The 17597-nt window shown below is 38.8% G+C and overlaps 1 protein-coding gene across 1 annotated transcript in view; it reads right to left on the bottom strand.

Annotated features, from left to right (window-relative positions):
• Positions 1-17597, bottom strand: part of cand1 (cullin-associated and neddylation-dissociated 1) — a 98769-nt gene that overhangs the window by 21041 nt on the left and 60131 nt on the right. Inside the window, exons 4-6 of the mRNA XM_039769733.1 lie at positions 7660-7783; positions 4828-5084; positions 4627-4732 (exon numbers count right to left, since the gene is read on the bottom strand). Of these exons, the coding sequence (XP_039625667.1) occupies positions 4627-4732; positions 4828-5084; positions 7660-7783 (487 nt within the window). The remainder of the gene's footprint in view (positions 1-4626; positions 4733-4827; positions 5085-7659; positions 7784-17597) is intronic.

The following is a 17597-nucleotide window of genomic DNA, read 5'->3' as shown; positions in this document are numbered from 1 at the left end:
AGACCCTGCATTTTTCAACAAGATAATGCCAGACCACATTCTGCATCAATCACAACATCATGGCTGCGTAGGAGAAGGATCCGGGTACTGAAATGGCCAGTCTGCAGTCCAGATCTTTCACCTATAGAGAACATTTGGCGCATCATAAAGAGGAAGGTGCGACAAAGAAGGCCCAAGACGATTGAACAGTTAGAGGCCTGTATTAGACAAGAATGGGAGAGCATTCCTATTTCTAAACTTGAGAAACTGGTCTCCTTGGTCCCCAGACGTCTGTTGAGTGTTGTAAGAAGAAGGGGAGATGCCACACAGTGGTGAAAATGGCCTTGTCCCAACTTTTTTGGGATTTGTTGACACCATGAAATTCTGAATCAACATATTTTTCCCTTAAAATGATACATTTTCTCAGTTTAAACTTTTGTTCCGTGATTTATGTTCTATTCTGAATAAAATATTAGAAGTTGGCACCTCCACATCATTGCATTCAGTTTTTATTCACGATTTGTATAGTGTCCCAACTTTTTTGGAATCCGGTTTGTACTTATTTCTCTCAATGACATGCAAATCAGTTTATAACTTTTATGTAATGTGTTTTTTCTGGATTTTTAGTTGATATTTTATCTCTCTTCGTTAAAATGAAACTACTATAAAAATTACAAACTGTTAATATCTTTGCATATGCACACACAAATACACACACACACACACATATATATATATATACACACATAAATACACACATATAAACAAATACACACACACTCATTTATACACACACACAATTTTTTTTGATCAGTACTAAAAGTTTGACTTTAGTAATCGATGCTAACTTCTGCAAATTAGTACTGGAAGTGAAACAAATAAAGGATAACTCTCCACCCACTGACCCACAGCAGTCCAGCTGCTTTGTCACACTATTGTGCACCTCTCTGCCATACTACACTCTGCAAATTAATTCAAGGTAGTTGGGAGGTGGCTGGGGGTGTCTCCAGTGGGTTATTTTTTTAATATTCATTTGAAGACTGGGGTTTTGGTGGGGTCACATATGGTAAGTTAAACTAGATTTAATATGTATACTTTCTTCAAAGAGCAGTTTGGGAGGTGGGGTCATTACCATTGAGCTAATAAACGCACATTTAATTCCAGTACCGAAATGAACAAAGTGCTGGTACCTTACTGTTTTAAAAAACTGGGGTTTCACTACCTTTTTAGTACCAGTATAATGCACAACCCTAATATATACAGAAATACGCACATACATTATATGCAGTTATTTTATATGCATAAAGGTAAAATCTAGATAATTCTCCATTAGCAGCCAAGATCCAGGAATTACCATGGACCACAGACTGGACAGGATACCAATGAGACATTTGGGAGGTGGTCTTGGTCATTGCTTAGGCAGGAAACCAAGGAGTCATTTAATGGTTAGCAGAGGCAACAGTACCAGACATGATACTAAAGGCTTCTGGAAGAGTTCACAAAGCCAGGGCTTAGTCATCCCAGCTGGCTAGAAGCAGCAGGAGGTGCCATTATACTCTTCAAGGGGAATAATGCATGCTTCCCAAAGGCTTTTCGGCAGGCCAGAAGTATCCCCTTCACTCTTAAAAAAAGACCTCCGATTCCATAGCCAGTTGAGCTTGGAGAGAGAAGAGTAAAATGAGTACGAGAAGAGTACGAGTAAGTACGAGAAAAAAGTGAAGCAATGAGGTTAGGAAGGTGATTTTTTTTTTTTTGGTAGTTTGGCCGAAAAGTGGCATAGTTTTGTTGTTTGTATGCTGCCCAATAGCTTTTCCTTTTGTTTCATTCTCCCTGGAACCCTTGGATTCTGTTAATAAATTCCAATGTTCAGGCACAGTTCTAGGTTGGGAGTTGCTCAGGAGCACCTCCTGAAAGCCAAACTAACAAACAACAACATTATTTAGTTATGTAAAACACAGATGACTACTACCGTATTTTCCCGAAAATAAGAGCGGGTCTTGCATTAATTTTTACTCCAAAAGACGCACTACAGTTTATTCTCAGGGGATGTCTTATATTTATTTGTGTACAACAATTTACATTTATTCAAATCTTCTTCTGGAATATTGCCATAACTCTCCACATTTAAACCCTGAATTCCAGTCTGAATTTCGTGCGACTCCAGCCGCTTTTAGGATCCTTCAGGATCGATGTGCGTGCTTCAATGTTTGATGAATGGTTCTATGTGGTGAAGCAAATACCGACATACAAAAGCATTAATGGTGCTTTTATATTCAAGTGTTGCATATTCCCCAATGTAATGACACAATGTATTTTAAAAGTCTCACATACTATCTTCTGTGCAGTCTTTTTGTTGCACCTTCACAAAAGTATCAGAATGTACGGCAGCATATTTGAGCCACAGAGAAAAAAATTAAGGACACAGAGAAAAGGTCTAATTGTGATTAAAGTGGAAATTTTGTCTTTAATCTCGTAGTTTACTTTATCATAAAAGTAGACCGTCGTTAACATCATCTTAAAACCGACCCAGTTGTTAATCGCTACGTGCTTCTGGGGCTTCCTCCTGACCTGACAGCAGCGGCAAGCAGCAATAGACCACCACACAGAACATGTTAAATTAGATATTCCAACTCTCTGCACATTTAGAATCCTTAGATTTATACTTGATATCACTTTCATGATGAAATGCATTAAATTACATATGCTACATTTTACAGATAAATTATTAACTTCGCTTAATTAATGAATGCTCTTAATAATTACACATATGGGGGTGACACGGTGGCAGAGCAGTAGTGCTGCTGTCTTGCAGGGAGTCACGTCGCTGGTGTTCCCTGCCTGGAGTTTGCATGTTTTCCTGGTGGGTTTCCACAGTGTGTTCTGTTTTCCTTCCAAAGACATGAAGGTTTGGGGATTTGGTGATACTAAAATGACACTCGTGTATGTGTGTGCTTGTGTTCAGCTTGCGATGAGCTGATGACTCACTCAGGGGTTTTGCTTCTTTCTCACACACAATGCTTGTTGGAATGGGCGTATCCCCGGATTGATGGATGTAATCATTAAACATCCTATTCAGAGAGATTGTGGCAAGGTGTTGTCAGAATTTAATGGCTGTTTCACGCAATACAAAACACAGCAAAGCTGAACGTCTTCTCACAGTGATGATATCTCTGCAACCTGATGGAATCTTCCAAATTTAAATAAAGTACACGCGCAAGTATAAACAGTACAACGCTTGCGTAGCTATAGCGTTCACAGGCGCACAAGTCACGTCACAAGAAATATAAACCTGGCCTTAGGTGCTTTACTTTCAGTTGATGATCTTGACTAGGGCTTATTTATGGGGTAGAGCTTATATTTCAGAGCGGCCTGAAAATATTGCTTGGGCTTATTTTCGAAGTAGTTCTTATTTTCTGTGAAATACGGTAATAGGCAATACGATTTAGAAAACAGTTCTAACATACTCTTACTTCTATGCTGACTTAGAAGATCTTAATACAAGTAGTCATCAACTTGCCATTTGACTTACGACCGTTACTGTGTCTCATGGGATAATAACAGCTTTTGCTTTGCCAGGTTCGTATGCCGTGACTTATTCATCTCGATCTCAGTTTACTACCTGCAGCAGTTTTGACTACATTCAGTTACACTTGTCTTACAATTACAGGAAAAAGGCAAATTATCTTGACACAAAAATAAAGGTGATCAAGCAGTATGTGGAAGGAAAGAAAGCGAATGCGATTGCATGTGACTAAGTTATCCCATTGTAACCGGTGTCTGCCACATATGCTGCTCTGCTGCGCTCTGGCTTTCAATCCAGTTAACCTCCGAAGCTTCTGCGTTGTGCCCCACGATACGCTGCTTCATGCTACCCGCCACGAAATGGTAATGAAACCATACTGAACTCCTTTATCTGTTAATGTTTATCATTAGCAGGCTGAAATGTTAAAACAGAAAACAAATGAGTACTCAAATTCTGCCGGTACAACTACTCCTTTTACAGTTAACACAATAAACACCGGAAGGGGCTCACACTGATGACATAACATAACACAGATAAAGAAAGGATCTGTGAAGCTATTAAAGGTTTCTCTCACATCGAGATTGGCTTGTGACCGGTCTGTCAGGACCGAACATGGTCTTAAGTCGACTATTACCTGTACAAGAGACTTGACCAATACCTATAAAGTCATACATTTCATACAAAAAATAAAACACCAAGAGGATCAGTTTCCCAAACGAAGGAGGTACTATATACATGTAAGGATTTATGATACATTGTTTCTTTGAAGATCACAAATAAAAAAAGGTGAGCAAATTAATTAGATATAAATAATTTAAAGTAAAAACTGTTTTTTCTTCTTTCACAAAATAATCTCCTTTAACATTTGCATGCAGAAACACAGCATTAGTCAAAATTCTAAGTGACCTATTGACTATGAAGAAGAACTGTAAATCAAAACTGACTGTTTACCACTTACTCATTGTGTGAAGCTAAGAAAGTCACTTAGTACTCCAAATAGACATCTATGTGAATAATTGTATAATGTGATGTTGATTTAAAAGTAGTTGCAAATGCAAAAAACACACAAATTTAAAAGAGTGCAAAACAAGGGTTCATAGAACAAAAAAGTATATTTTGTTTACCTCCTCACGAAAGATTCAAATGCTTGAATGCAGTACTCCCTTAACTCGTCATCATCAACATTGCAGAATTTAACCACTAGTGGTATAATCTTCTCTAAATATTCACCTGCAGGTTTAAAATAAATAAAGAAATAAATAAGAAATGCTATTAAACATTCTGTTACACAGAAGTAACTTCTCCAAGCATCCTTTTTAACTTACCTATGCGATGACCTGCTTGTCTGCTGATTGCTGCAGTACACTGTATGTATGTCCTGGTTGTAGACATGGTATCATTTTTAGAAAGTTCTGTTAGCAGGTGTTCTATGAGGTCCACAAACACTAGATTGCCACAGCTCATAACAAGATGTCCCAATGCAATAATAGTTCTTTTCCTTACTGCCAAACGTGGACTAGTGAGCTGAGGAAGTAGACAGCTCAAAATGGATGGATGAAAATTAACTAGAAGGCCCCCTTGTCTAGTGAAAAGGACAGAAAAATGTAAAAATTACTTGGACATATGCTAGGAGAATAACAAAATACATACTGAGTAATTTGTTAGTTGCATATAAACAGAAAAAGTTGTTGTTAAAGTTGGCTAATTTATTACCATTTGAATTATAACTAGTTGAAACTGTTTATATATGTACAGTGGTGTGAAAAACTATTTGCCCCCTTCCTGATTTCTTATTCTTTTGCATGTTTGTCACACAAAATGTTTCTGATCATCAAGCACATTTAACCATTAGTCAAATATAACACAAGTAAACACAAAATGCAGTTTTAAATGATGGTTTTATTATTTAGGGAGAAAAAATCCAAACCTACATGGCCCTGTGTGAAAAAGTAATTGCCCCCTGAACCTAATAACTGGTTGGGCCACCCTTAGCAGCAATAACTGTAATCAAGCGTTTGCGATAACTTGCAATGAGTCTTTTACAGCGCTCTGGAGGAATTTTGGCCCACTCATCTTTGCAGAATTGTTGTAATTCAGCTTTATTTGAGGGTTTTCTAGCATGAACCGCCTTTTTAAGGTCATGCCATAGTATCTCAATTGGATTCAGGTCAGGACTTTGACTAGGCCACTCCAAAGTCTTCATTTTGTTTTCTTCAGCCATTCAGAGGTGGATTTGCTGGTGTGTTTTGGGTCATTGTCCTGTTGCAGCACTCAAGATCGCTTCAGCTTGAGTTGACTAACAGATGGCCGGACATTCTCCTTCAGGATTTTTTGGAAGACAGTAGAATTCATGGTTCCATCTATCACAGCAAGCCTTCCAGGTCCTGAAGCAGCAAAACAACCCCAGACCATCACACTACCACCACCATATTTTACTGTTGGTATGATGTTCTTTTTCTGAAATGCTGTGTTCCTTTTACGCCAGATGTAATGGGACATTTGCCTTCCAAAAAGTTCAACTTTTGTCTCATCAGTCCACAAGGTATTTTCCCCAAAAGTCTTGGCAATCATTGAGGTTTCTTAGCAAAATTGACACGAGCCCTAATGTTCTTTTTGCTTAACAGTGGTTTGCGTCTTGGAAATCTGCCATGCAGGCCGTTTTTGCCCAGTCTCTTTCTTATGGTGGAGTCGTGAACACTGACCTTAATTGAGGCAAGTGAGGCCTACAGTTCTGACCTCTCGGATGAGTTGTCTCTGCGCTCTTGGGGTAATTTTGGTCGGCCGGCCACTCCTGGGAAGGTTCACCACTGTTTCATGTTTTTGCCATTTGTGGATAATGGCTCTCACTGTGGTTCGCTGGAGTCCCAAAGCTTTAGAAATGGCTTTATAACCTTTACCAGACTGATAGATCTCAATTACTTCTGTTCTCATTTGTTCCTGAATTTCTTTGGATCTTGGCATGATGTCTAGCTTTTGAGGTGCTTTTGGTCTACTTCTCTGTGTCAGGCAGCTCCTATTTAAATGATTTCTTGATTGAAACAGGTGTGGCAGTAATCAGGCCTGGGGGTGGCTATGGAAATTGAACTCAGGTGTGATACACCACAGTTAGGTTATTTTTTAACAAGGGGGCAATTACTTTGATGATCAGAAAGATTTTGTGTGATAAACATGCAAAAGAATAAGAAATCAGGAAGGGGGCAAATAGTTTTTCACACCACTGTAACTACTCAAAGGAAGGCTTTAAATGGTAAAACAGCTTGTCATACAAGCAAGACTCTGCATTAGCAACTGAAGTTCTGAACATGCAAAAAAGAGAAAAAACTTGAGCAACAAAGGATATAAACAAACATGCACACTCTAAAGAGAGGTACTGCAATCACAGTTTATTTTAACATTCTATTAAACATTAATTACATCGCCATCAACATTTAAAATCATTCAGCTCCTTTTGCTTAAATATTTGTAAGTATTCTTGCCGTGCTACGGCTTAACATGAAAAACCAAAAACGTTCTAAACTAGTTTGTGTTGTTGTTAGCTTCAAAGCTCATGCTTTTTTTAAAGAAAAATATACATGACTGCTTAAAAACAAAAAATGAAGCAGCTTACAACAAGAGCATATGTCAGAAACATTAATAAAGTACAGAGCTACTGCCTCCAAAAGAAGCTGTTAAAAGTGGCTACCAAATAAGAACATTTAGCTAAGGACACCTGCATGAGAAAAGTTTCATTATCTATCATGCATGATTTTGGCATGTTACCTTTCCAACTGACTTACCATTCTAAGGAGAACTCAATTTTCAGCTGATACCAATGACAAATTATCACAGAATCTTCATTTAATGTTGCAAAGAAAATTATTAGTAGCTCACTACACTCTCAACAGGTTTGCATTTCTATACAACATAGTTTGTCAAATTAAGTACAGCTTTTATCTATTAAATACTTTAATTTACAGTAAATTAAGGTCTAATTTTATGAAGCACACAATCTAAGATGGTACAAAAAAAAAAATCAAAAATATTTGGTAACTATCCGTCTGCAAAAAGATAAAACAATGTGTTAAGCCTGACTTTAATTTTACAAATTAAAACTGACATATCATGAATTAGTTAAAATTCTAAATTCTGATACATTAGAGAATAAAAAAACTGCTTACCTGCATAACATATCTGCCATTATATCTAAGGCTTCAAGTTGAACAGATACATCTTCTTGCTTGGCTATGGCACTTGTAAGGCGGCCTGTAATTTTTTTACAAACACTGGCAGCTAGAGCAGAGCCTACAAAACAATGACAACATATTAAGGAAAAGGAACTTAATTAGCTATACATAATAAAGCATAGCTACAAAATTTTGACAATTTGTAAAATTGTAAAGTCAAAAGATAAATTTGTATCCAAATCAACACTAACCAGACGGGCACATGAAAATGAAAATTACATTGCTCTACCAACCTTTCGAAAAATGGTTGGCTATGTTACACTCTTCTGCTCAAAATTTAATAATGATTCCTGTCCACATATATGCATCCATCCATCATCCAACCCGCTATATCCTAACTACAGGGTCACGGGGTCTGACATACATGCATACACACACACATTATATATATATATATATATATATATATATATATATATATATATATATATATATATATATACACACACATACATATATATATATATAATTATTATATAATAATAATATTTATATATAAAAATTAAAGGAACACTTTAAAGAAACACATTAGATACATCAGATCTCAATATGAAGTTGGATATCTATACAAATAGCGACAGGGCAATGTCTTAGGAACAAAAGGATGCCAAGTCTTTTAATGGAAATAAAAGTTTTCTGCCTACACAGGGCTCAATTGTGTAGACACCCTAAAATCAGAGTGAAATGAAGATGTGGCAGGCTAGTCCATTTTTTTAAAAACTTAATTTCTGCTACTCAAAATGCTTTTCAGTATCTTGTGTGGGCCCCACGAGCTTGTATGCATGCTTGACAAGGTCGGGCATGCTCTAATGAGACGACGGATGGTGTCTTGTGGCATTTCCTCCCAGATCTGTATGAGGGCATCCCTGAGCTGTTGTACAGTCTGAGGAGCAACCTGGCGGCGCCTAATGGACCGAAACATAATGTCCCACAGATGTTCTATTGGGTTTAAGTCAGGGGATCGTGAAGGCCATTCAATTGTTTCAATTCCTTCATCCTCCAGGTACTGCCTGCATACTCTTGCCACATGAGGCCGGGCATTGTCGTGCATTAGGAGGAAACCAGGACCTACTGCACCAGCGTAGGGTCTGACAATGGGTCCAAATATTTCATCCTGATACCTAATGGCAGTCAAGATGCCGTTGTCTAGCCTGTAGAGGTCTGTGAGTCGCTCCATGGATATGCCTCCAAGATCATCACTGACCCACCACCAAACCAGTCATGCTAAACGATGTTACAGGCAGCATAATATTCTCCACGGCTTCTCCTGACCCTTTCATGTCTTTCACATATACTCAGGGTGAACCTGCTCTCATCTGTGAAAAGCACAGGACGCCAGTGGTGGACCTGCCAATTCTGGTATTCTATGGCAAATGCCAATTGAGCTCCCGGTGCGTGCAGTGAGCACAGGGCACAGTAGACATTTGGGCGCTCAGGCAACCCTCATGAAGTCTGTTTCTGATTGTTTGGTCAGAGACATTCACACCAGTGGCCTGCTGGAGGACATTTTGTAGGGCTCTGGCAGTGCTCATCCTGTTCCTCCTTGCCCAAAGGAGCAGATACTGGTCCTGCTGATGGGTTATGGACCTTCTATGGCCCTCTCCAGCTCTCCTAGAGTAACTGCTTGTCTCCTAGAATCTCCTCCATGCCCTTGAGACTGTGTAGGGAGACACAGCAAACCTTCTGGCAATGACATGTATTGATGTGCCAACATGGAGAAGTTGGACTAACTGTGCAACCTCTGTAGGGTCCAGGTATCACCTCGTGCTACCAGTAGTGACACTGACTGTAGCCAAATGCAAAACTAGTGAAGAAACAGTCAGAAAAGATGAGGAGGGAAAAATGTCAGTAGCCTCCACCTGTTTTATATATATATCTATAGACACACACACACACACATATATATACAGTAGTGTGAAAAACTATTTGCCTCCTTCCTGATTTCTTATTCTTTTGCATGTTTGTCACACAAAATGTTGCTGATCATCAAACACATTTAACCATTAGTCAAATATAACAGAAGTAAACACAAAATGCAGTTTTTAAATGATGGTTTTTATTATTTCGGGAAAAAAAATCCAAACCTACATGGCCCTGTGTGAAAAAGTAATTGCCCCTTGTTAAAAATAACCTAACTGTGGTGTATCACACGAGTTCAATTTCGTAGCCACCCCAGGCCTGATTACTGCCGCACCTGTTTCAATCAAGAAATCACTTAAATAGGAGCTGCCTGACACAGAGAAGTAGACCAAAAGCACCTCAAAAGCTAGACATCATGCCAAGATCCAAAGAAATTCAGGAACAAATGAGAACAGAAGTAATTGAGATCTATCAGTCTGGTAAAGGTTATAAAGCCATTTCTAAAGCTTTGGGACTCCAGCGAACCACAGTGAGAGCCATTATCCACAAATGGCAAAAACATGAAACAGTGGTGAACCTTCCCAGGAGTGGCCGGCCGACCAAAATTACCCCAAGAGCGCAGAGACAACTCATCCGAGAGGTCACAAAAGACCCCAGGACAAGCGTCTAAAGAACTGCAGGCCTCACTTGCCTCAATTAAGGTCAGTGTTCACGACTCCACCATAAGAAATAGACTGGGCAAAAACGGCCTGCATGGCAGATTTCCAAGACGCAAACCACTGTTAAGCAAAAAGAACATTAGGGCTCGTGTCAATTTTGCTAAGAAACATCTTAATGATTGCCAAGACTTTTGGGAAAATACCTTGTGGACTGATGAGACAAAAGTTGAACTTTTTGGAAGGCAAATGTCCCATTACATCTGGGAATTCCTCCAGAGCGCTGTAAAAGACTCATTGCAAGTTATACTTAAGCGCTTGATTGCAGTTATTGCTGCTAAGGGTGGCCCAACCAGTTATTAGGTTCAGAGGGCAATTACTTTTCACACAGGGCCATGTAGGTTTGGATTTTTTTTTCTCCCTAAATAATAAAAACCATCATTTAAAAACTGCATTTTGTGTTTACTTGTGTAATATTTGACTAATGGTTAAATGTGTTTGATGATCAGAAACATTTTGTGTGACAAACATGCAAAAGAATAAGAAATCAGGAACGGGGCAAATAGTTTTTCACACCACTGTGTGTGTGTGTGTGTGTGTGTGTGTGTGTGTGTGTGTATATATATATATATATTATATATATTACATATATATATATATATATATATATATATATATACACATATATAACCGGATTCCAAAAAGTTGGGACACTAAACAAATTGTGAATAAAACTGAATGCAATGATGTGGAGATGGCAAATGTCAATATTTTATTTGTAATAGAACGTAGATGACAGATCAAACGTTTAATCCGAGTAAATGTATTATTTTAAAGGAAAAATATGTTGATTCAAAATTTCACGGTGTCAACAAATCCCAAAAAAGTTGGGACAAGTAGCAATAAGAGGCTGGAAAAAGTAAATTTGAGCATAACAAAGAGCTGGAAGACCAATAAACACTAATTAGATCAATTGGCAACATGATTGGGTATAAAAAGAGCTTCTCAGAGTGGCAGTGTCTCTCAGAAGCCAAGATGGGTAGAGGATCACCAATTCCCATAATGTTGCGCAGAAAGATAGTGGAGCAATATCAGAAAGGTGTTACCCAGCGAAAAATTGCAAAGACTTTGCATCTATCATCATCAACTGTGCATAACATCATCCGAAGATTCAGAGAATCTGGAACAATCTCTGTGCGTAAGGGTCAAGGCCGCAAAACCATACTGGATGCCTGTGATCTCCAGGCCCTTATGACACTGCACCACAAACAGGAATGCTACTGTAAAGGAAATCACAGAATGGGCTCAGGAATACTTCCAGAAACCATTGTCAGTGAACACAATCCACCGTGCCATCCGCCGTTGCCAGCTGAAACTCTACAGTGCAAAGAAGATGCCATTTCTAAGCAAGATCCACAAGCTCAGGCGTTGTCACTGGGCCAGGGATCATTTAAAATGGAGTGTGGCAAAATGGAAGACTGTTCTGTGGTCAGAAAAGTCACGATTCGAAGTTCTTTTTGGAAATCTGGGGCGCCATGTCATCCGGACCAAAGAGGACAAGGACAACCCAAGTTGTTATCAATGCTCAGTTCAGAAGCCTGCATCTCTGATGGTATGGGGTTGCATGAGTGCGTGTGGCATGGGCAGCTTGCATGTCTGGAAAGGCACCATCAATGCAGAAAAATATATTCAGGTTCTAGAACACAATATGCTCCCATCCAGACGTCATCTCTTTCAGGGAAGACCCTGCATTTTTCAACAAGATAATGCCAGACCACATTCTGCATCAATCACAACATCATGGCTGCGCAGGAGAAGGATCCGGGTACTGAAATGGCCAGTCTGCAGTCCAGATCTTTCACCTATAGAGAATATTTGGCGCATCATAAAGAGGAAGGTGCGACAAAGAAGGCCCAAGATGACTGAACAGTTAGAGGCCTGTATTAGACAAGAATGGGAGAGCATTCCTATTTCTAAACTTGAGAAACTGGTCTCCTTGGTCCCCAGACGTTTGTTGAGTGTTGTAAGAAGGGGAGATGCCACACAGTGGTGAAAATGGCCTTGTCCCAACTTTTTTGGGATTTGTTGACACCATGAAATTCTGAATCAACATATTTTTCCCTTAAAATGATACATTTTCTCATTTAAACTTTTGTTCCGTGATTTATGTTCTATTCTGAATAAAATATTAGAAGTTGGCACCTCCACATCATTGCATTCAGTTTTTATTCACGATTTGTGTAGTGTCCCAACTTTTTTGGAATCCGGTTTGTGTGTATGTGTGTGTGTGTATATATATATATATATATATATATATATATATATATATATATATAGATATAGATATAGACATAGATATAGATACACACACACACACGGCTAGGGTTATGCCCAGCCATGACGTTGAGAGGGATTATGCCTTTCCCGGACCACGAGGGTGCAGCTGCCCTGGTTTATATGGGTGCCACGGGAACCGAGCTTCGAAGCTTAACCCTATAGGGATCTGTGGTCACCACCAGGGGACGCCCAGAAGACTGTGATGCCCTGGACGTCAGCACTTACCATGGACGCCCGGAGTGCTTAATCTTTCTGTGTCTGTTTAAATCCTTTTACAATAAATACATAAATAAATAATTAAATAAATAAAATCACAATAGAAGCGCTGAACATAAACAGAGCATGTATGATGTGTTTAATCACATGGTTTAAATCACCAGCACAACACACATCGGAGTTTCAAGTAATCAATCGTTCAGTTGTCAAGGACATTGTCCATCGAAAGAAGTCTAACCCAGAACCCATTTTTCCTTGTTTGCCATGCATTGTCTAAAACTTGTTTTAATAAATAATATTATCAAAAATCTTCCCTGAATTAATTTCTTTTGAAAATAAAATAAGTTTGCAACTCAGTATCCAAACCAAAAATGTACACAGGGCCTTGAAATATTCACCTCCCCAAAACTATTTCCACAGTTTATTGTCTCAGCTTCTAAATTATAACAGGCTCATCTGTTGTTAATTCATTTATGAGCTTCAACACCCCCTCTCTTGTTACAGTCCAATGTAAGTGTGCAAATTTTCCAAAAAAACAAACCAAAATGAAGACAAAAGTTAATTCAAAATAAGTCAAGAATGTTAATGGAGAGAAGCACAGATCTGTAAAAGAGTACAAAGACCATCTCAAAAGCACTGAAAATACTTTGGACCTTAGTGCAGTTCATCATAAGGAAGCTGAAAAAATGTGAAACTACAACCACATTGCCTACATCAGGTCACCCCCTCTAAACTTACTTGCCAACCAAAAATGACATTTGTCAGAGAGCTATTGTGATGCTTACTGTCACGCAGTTGAAGAAATTAGTAACTGCACATGGAGAGAATGTTCATGGCTTAACAATCTCAAAATTACTGCACAAACAGACCATTTTTGGAAAAGGGGCTAGGAAGAAGCCCTGACTTGGGGGTATAAAAATGAAGAAATAACACACAAACATGCCGTTAAAGAATTTGCAATAAGTCACTTAGATGATGTTACAAATTGTTGCAGAATATCCCATGGGCTGACGTGGTTACAGTACAACGTTTTTGGCTTGAACACGAAGCAGTATTAGTGGGCTAAATCTAAAACTACACATCAACCAGGCAGCACCATCCCCAATGTAAACTGGTGGGGATACATTTAATAAGAAACAGTTAGCTCAGGATTAATGGGAAGATAAATGATGAACAATACAGATTGATCCTGGAGGGAAAGCAGCTACCATCTGAAAGGAGGCTTAAACTGGGGAGATAGTTTGTCTATCAGTAGGTCAAAGATACAAAGCACACTGCCAGAGAAACAATGGAGTGGCTTAAAATTAAGAAAATTAATATCCTTGAGTGACCCAGACAGAGTCTTGATTTTAGCCCCATCAAACATCTGTGGTAAAACCTAAAAATTACTCACCTCTGCAGCTGCCCAACTAACCTGAACAGCTTGAGCAAATTTTTCCACTAATACTTGCTGTAATCATTTTGAGAGGTGGTTCAAAATCAAGTACTAGACAGTGGCAATGAAAACTTACAAATTGTTGACATTTCAGTTTTTGGAATTAAAAATTTTAATTGGTTTCTAATTTTATGGAGCAGCACTACAGAAAAGACTTTGATTTACACCAAGATATTTCCCAGGCAAATTGATCAAAATTACAGGTTGTGTGATAATCATTCGTAATTCTACCTGTTGTCACTCCATAGCTAAAGGTGTAGCTAATTACAATAGTTGTGCAGACAAGAGAGTGGGAAGGAACAGTTTCTGGAGGGCAGTTGAGTTTTTTTTTTCCTTTTTCAGTTACAAAGTATCTTAAATCACAAAAGAAGTTAAAGAAAGAGCTCTCCAATCACATCTCTGGCCAGTGTGGAAAGTTTGCAATTTTTAGATCACTTAATTTAAAGTAAAGGCGGGAAAAAAAGAAAAATCATATGATAGTAGAACAGTTAGCTCTACAGGTGCTGGTCATAAAATTAGAATATCATGACAAAGTTGATTTATTTCAGTAATTCCATTCAAAAAGTGAAACTTGTATATTAGATTCATTCATTACACACAGACTGATGTATTTTAAATATTTATTTCTTTTAATTTTGATGATTATAACTGACGACTAATGAAAGTCCCAAATTCAGTATCTCGGAAAATTAGAATATCAATTAAGACCAATGCAAAAAAAGGATTTTAAGAAATGTTGGCCAACTGAAAGGTATGAACATGAAAAGTATGAGCATGTACAGCACTCAATATTTATTTGGGGCTCCTCTGGCCTGGGTTACTGCAGCAATGCGGCGTGGCATGGAGTCGATCGGTCTGTGGCACTGCTCAGGTGTTTTGAGAGCCCATGTTGCTTGGATAGTGTCCTTCAGCTCTTCTGAATTGTTGGGTCTGGCGTATTGCATCTTCCTCTTCACAATACCCCATAGATTTTCTATGGGGTTAAGGTCAGGCAAGTTTGCTGGCCAATAAGAACAGGGATACCATGGTCCTTAAACCAGGTACTGGTAGCTTTGGCACTGCGTGCAGGTGCCAGGTCCTGTTGGAAAATGAAATCTGCATCTCCATAAAGGTCGTCAGCAGCAGGAAGCATGAAGTGCTCTAAAACTTCCTAGTAGACAGCTGTGTTGACCTTGGACCTCAGAAAACACAATGGACCAACACCAGCAGATGACATGGCACCCCAAACCATCACTGACTGTGGAAACTTTACACTGGACCTCAAGCAACGTGGATTCTGTGCCTCTCCTCTCTTCCTCCAGACTCTGGGATCTTGATTTCCAAAGGAATTGCAAAATTTACTTTCATCAGAGAACATAACTTTGGACCACTCAGCAGCAGTCCAGTCCTTTTGGTCTTTAGCCCAGGCGAGACGCTTCTGACGCTGTCTCTTGTTCAAGAGTGGCTTGACACAAGGAACGTGACAGCTGAAACCCATGTCTTGCATACGTGTGTGCGTGGTGGTTCTTGAAAGACTGACTCCAGCTGCAGTCCACTCTTTGTGAATCTCCCCCACAGTTTTGAATGGGTTTTATTTCACAATCCTCTCCAGGGTGCAGTTATCCCTATTGCTTATACACTTTTTTCTACGACATCTTGTCCTTCCTTCGTCTCTCTATTAATGTGCTTGGACACAGAGCTCTGTGAACAGCCAGCCTCTTTAGCAATGACCTTTTGTGTCTTGCCCTACTTGTGCAAGGTGTCAATGGTCGTCTTTTGGACAACTGTCAAGTCAGCAGTCTTCCCCATGATTTTGTAGCCTACAGAACTAAACTGAGAGATCATTTAAAGGCTTTTGCAAGTGTTTTGAGTTAATTAGCTGATTAGAATGTGGCACCAGGTGTCTTCAATATTGAACCTTATCACAATATTTTAATTTTCCGAGATACTGATTTTGGGACTTTCATTAGTTGTCAGTTATAATCATTAAAATTAAAAGAAAAACATTTGAAAAACATCAGTCTGTGTGTAATGAATGAATCTAATATAATCTATCTATCTATCTATCTACAAGTTTCACTTTTTGAATGGAATTACTGAAATAAATCAACTTTGTCATGATATTCTAATTTTATGACCAGCACCTGTATAGTTATTTACACAGAATCCATCTAACTACCTAGAATGAAGAACACTACTTCGAACAGGGGTGCCCAATACGTTTTTTTTTTAAATGTTAGTCCATCATATATCCTCCCTACAGCATTTGCCACTTGATTGACGTACAGGGTTGTCAGACTGAGATCTCTTTTCTTCTGACACACTGGTCATCCCACACGCACAACCAAATGCGCAAGCTACTGCAAAACTCCGGCTATCTAAGTGATCTAGTTAGCCTTCCAATTTATATCAACTAACAATTTTTTTTTTTTAATCCCTTCTTTAGTCATGGGCTGGATGTGGAATTGGAAGAGGATTTTTTTCTCTCACAATGTCACAATCGAAGTGTGTTTGTCTGATCTGTCAAACTATCATTGCTATTCCAAAGAAGGAAAATATGGAAAGGCACTTTCGAACTGTTCATAAAAACTACGAAACTGACTTCCTTCCGAAAAGCAATCCGAGAAAGAGAAAGGAGAGGAAACTAAAATCGTAGTTAATCGCACGGCCGTCATTTTTCACTCGGCTGAATTTAAAAGCAAAGGCAGACACACAGAAACATCGTTCCTTGTGAGTCACTCGATCATTAAGTATAAGAAGTCCTTCCAAGATGGACAGATGATGAAAGATGCCTTCGTTGAGGCAGATGGCTAAGGAGAAATTCCTGCTGAGATTTCAAGACCCCTGGCCAGAGAAAAAGGAGTTCCTCCTTGTCATTAAACATGCAGAATACAAGCAACTTAATAACGATCAATGGCCGCTAGACTTAGCATTATTTTTCCGATCTGACCAACATGTTAATTTAGCTTAATTTACAGCTACATGGAAAAGAGAAAACCATGGTCAATATGATTAGCTCAGTTAATGCTTTCAAACGAAAAATGCAACATCTGTCCTCAAAGATGCAGTGCCTTGATTTGGGGAACATCCAAAACCTCGTGTCAGAGCTGGAGGCGCAATGGAAGGCGTGTGTGCAACGTGACAGCATATGCTACACAGAGCAGATTGAAAATTGTCTGTCAGACTTTATCTAATGGAAAAAAAGTAACGATTCGAGTGTTGCCCAATGTAGCGGAGTAAGAGTAGCGTTTCTTCTTCACAAATGTACTCAAGTAAAAGTAAAAAGTATGGTGCAGTAAAACTACTCTTAGAAGTACAATTTTTTTAAAAAGTTATTCAAGTAAATATAACTCGTTACTACCCACCTCTAATATTCAGTATATTGTGGC

The sequence above is a fragment of the Polypterus senegalus genome, chromosome 11 (genome assembly GCF_016835505.1).
Source record: "Polypterus senegalus isolate Bchr_013 chromosome 11, ASM1683550v1, whole genome shotgun sequence".
Taxonomy (NCBI): domain Eukaryota; kingdom Metazoa; phylum Chordata; class Cladistia; order Polypteriformes; family Polypteridae; genus Polypterus; species Polypterus senegalus.
The sequence above is the reverse complement of the archived record's forward strand: the minus strand, read 5'-3'. Positions and strand labels throughout refer to the sequence as shown.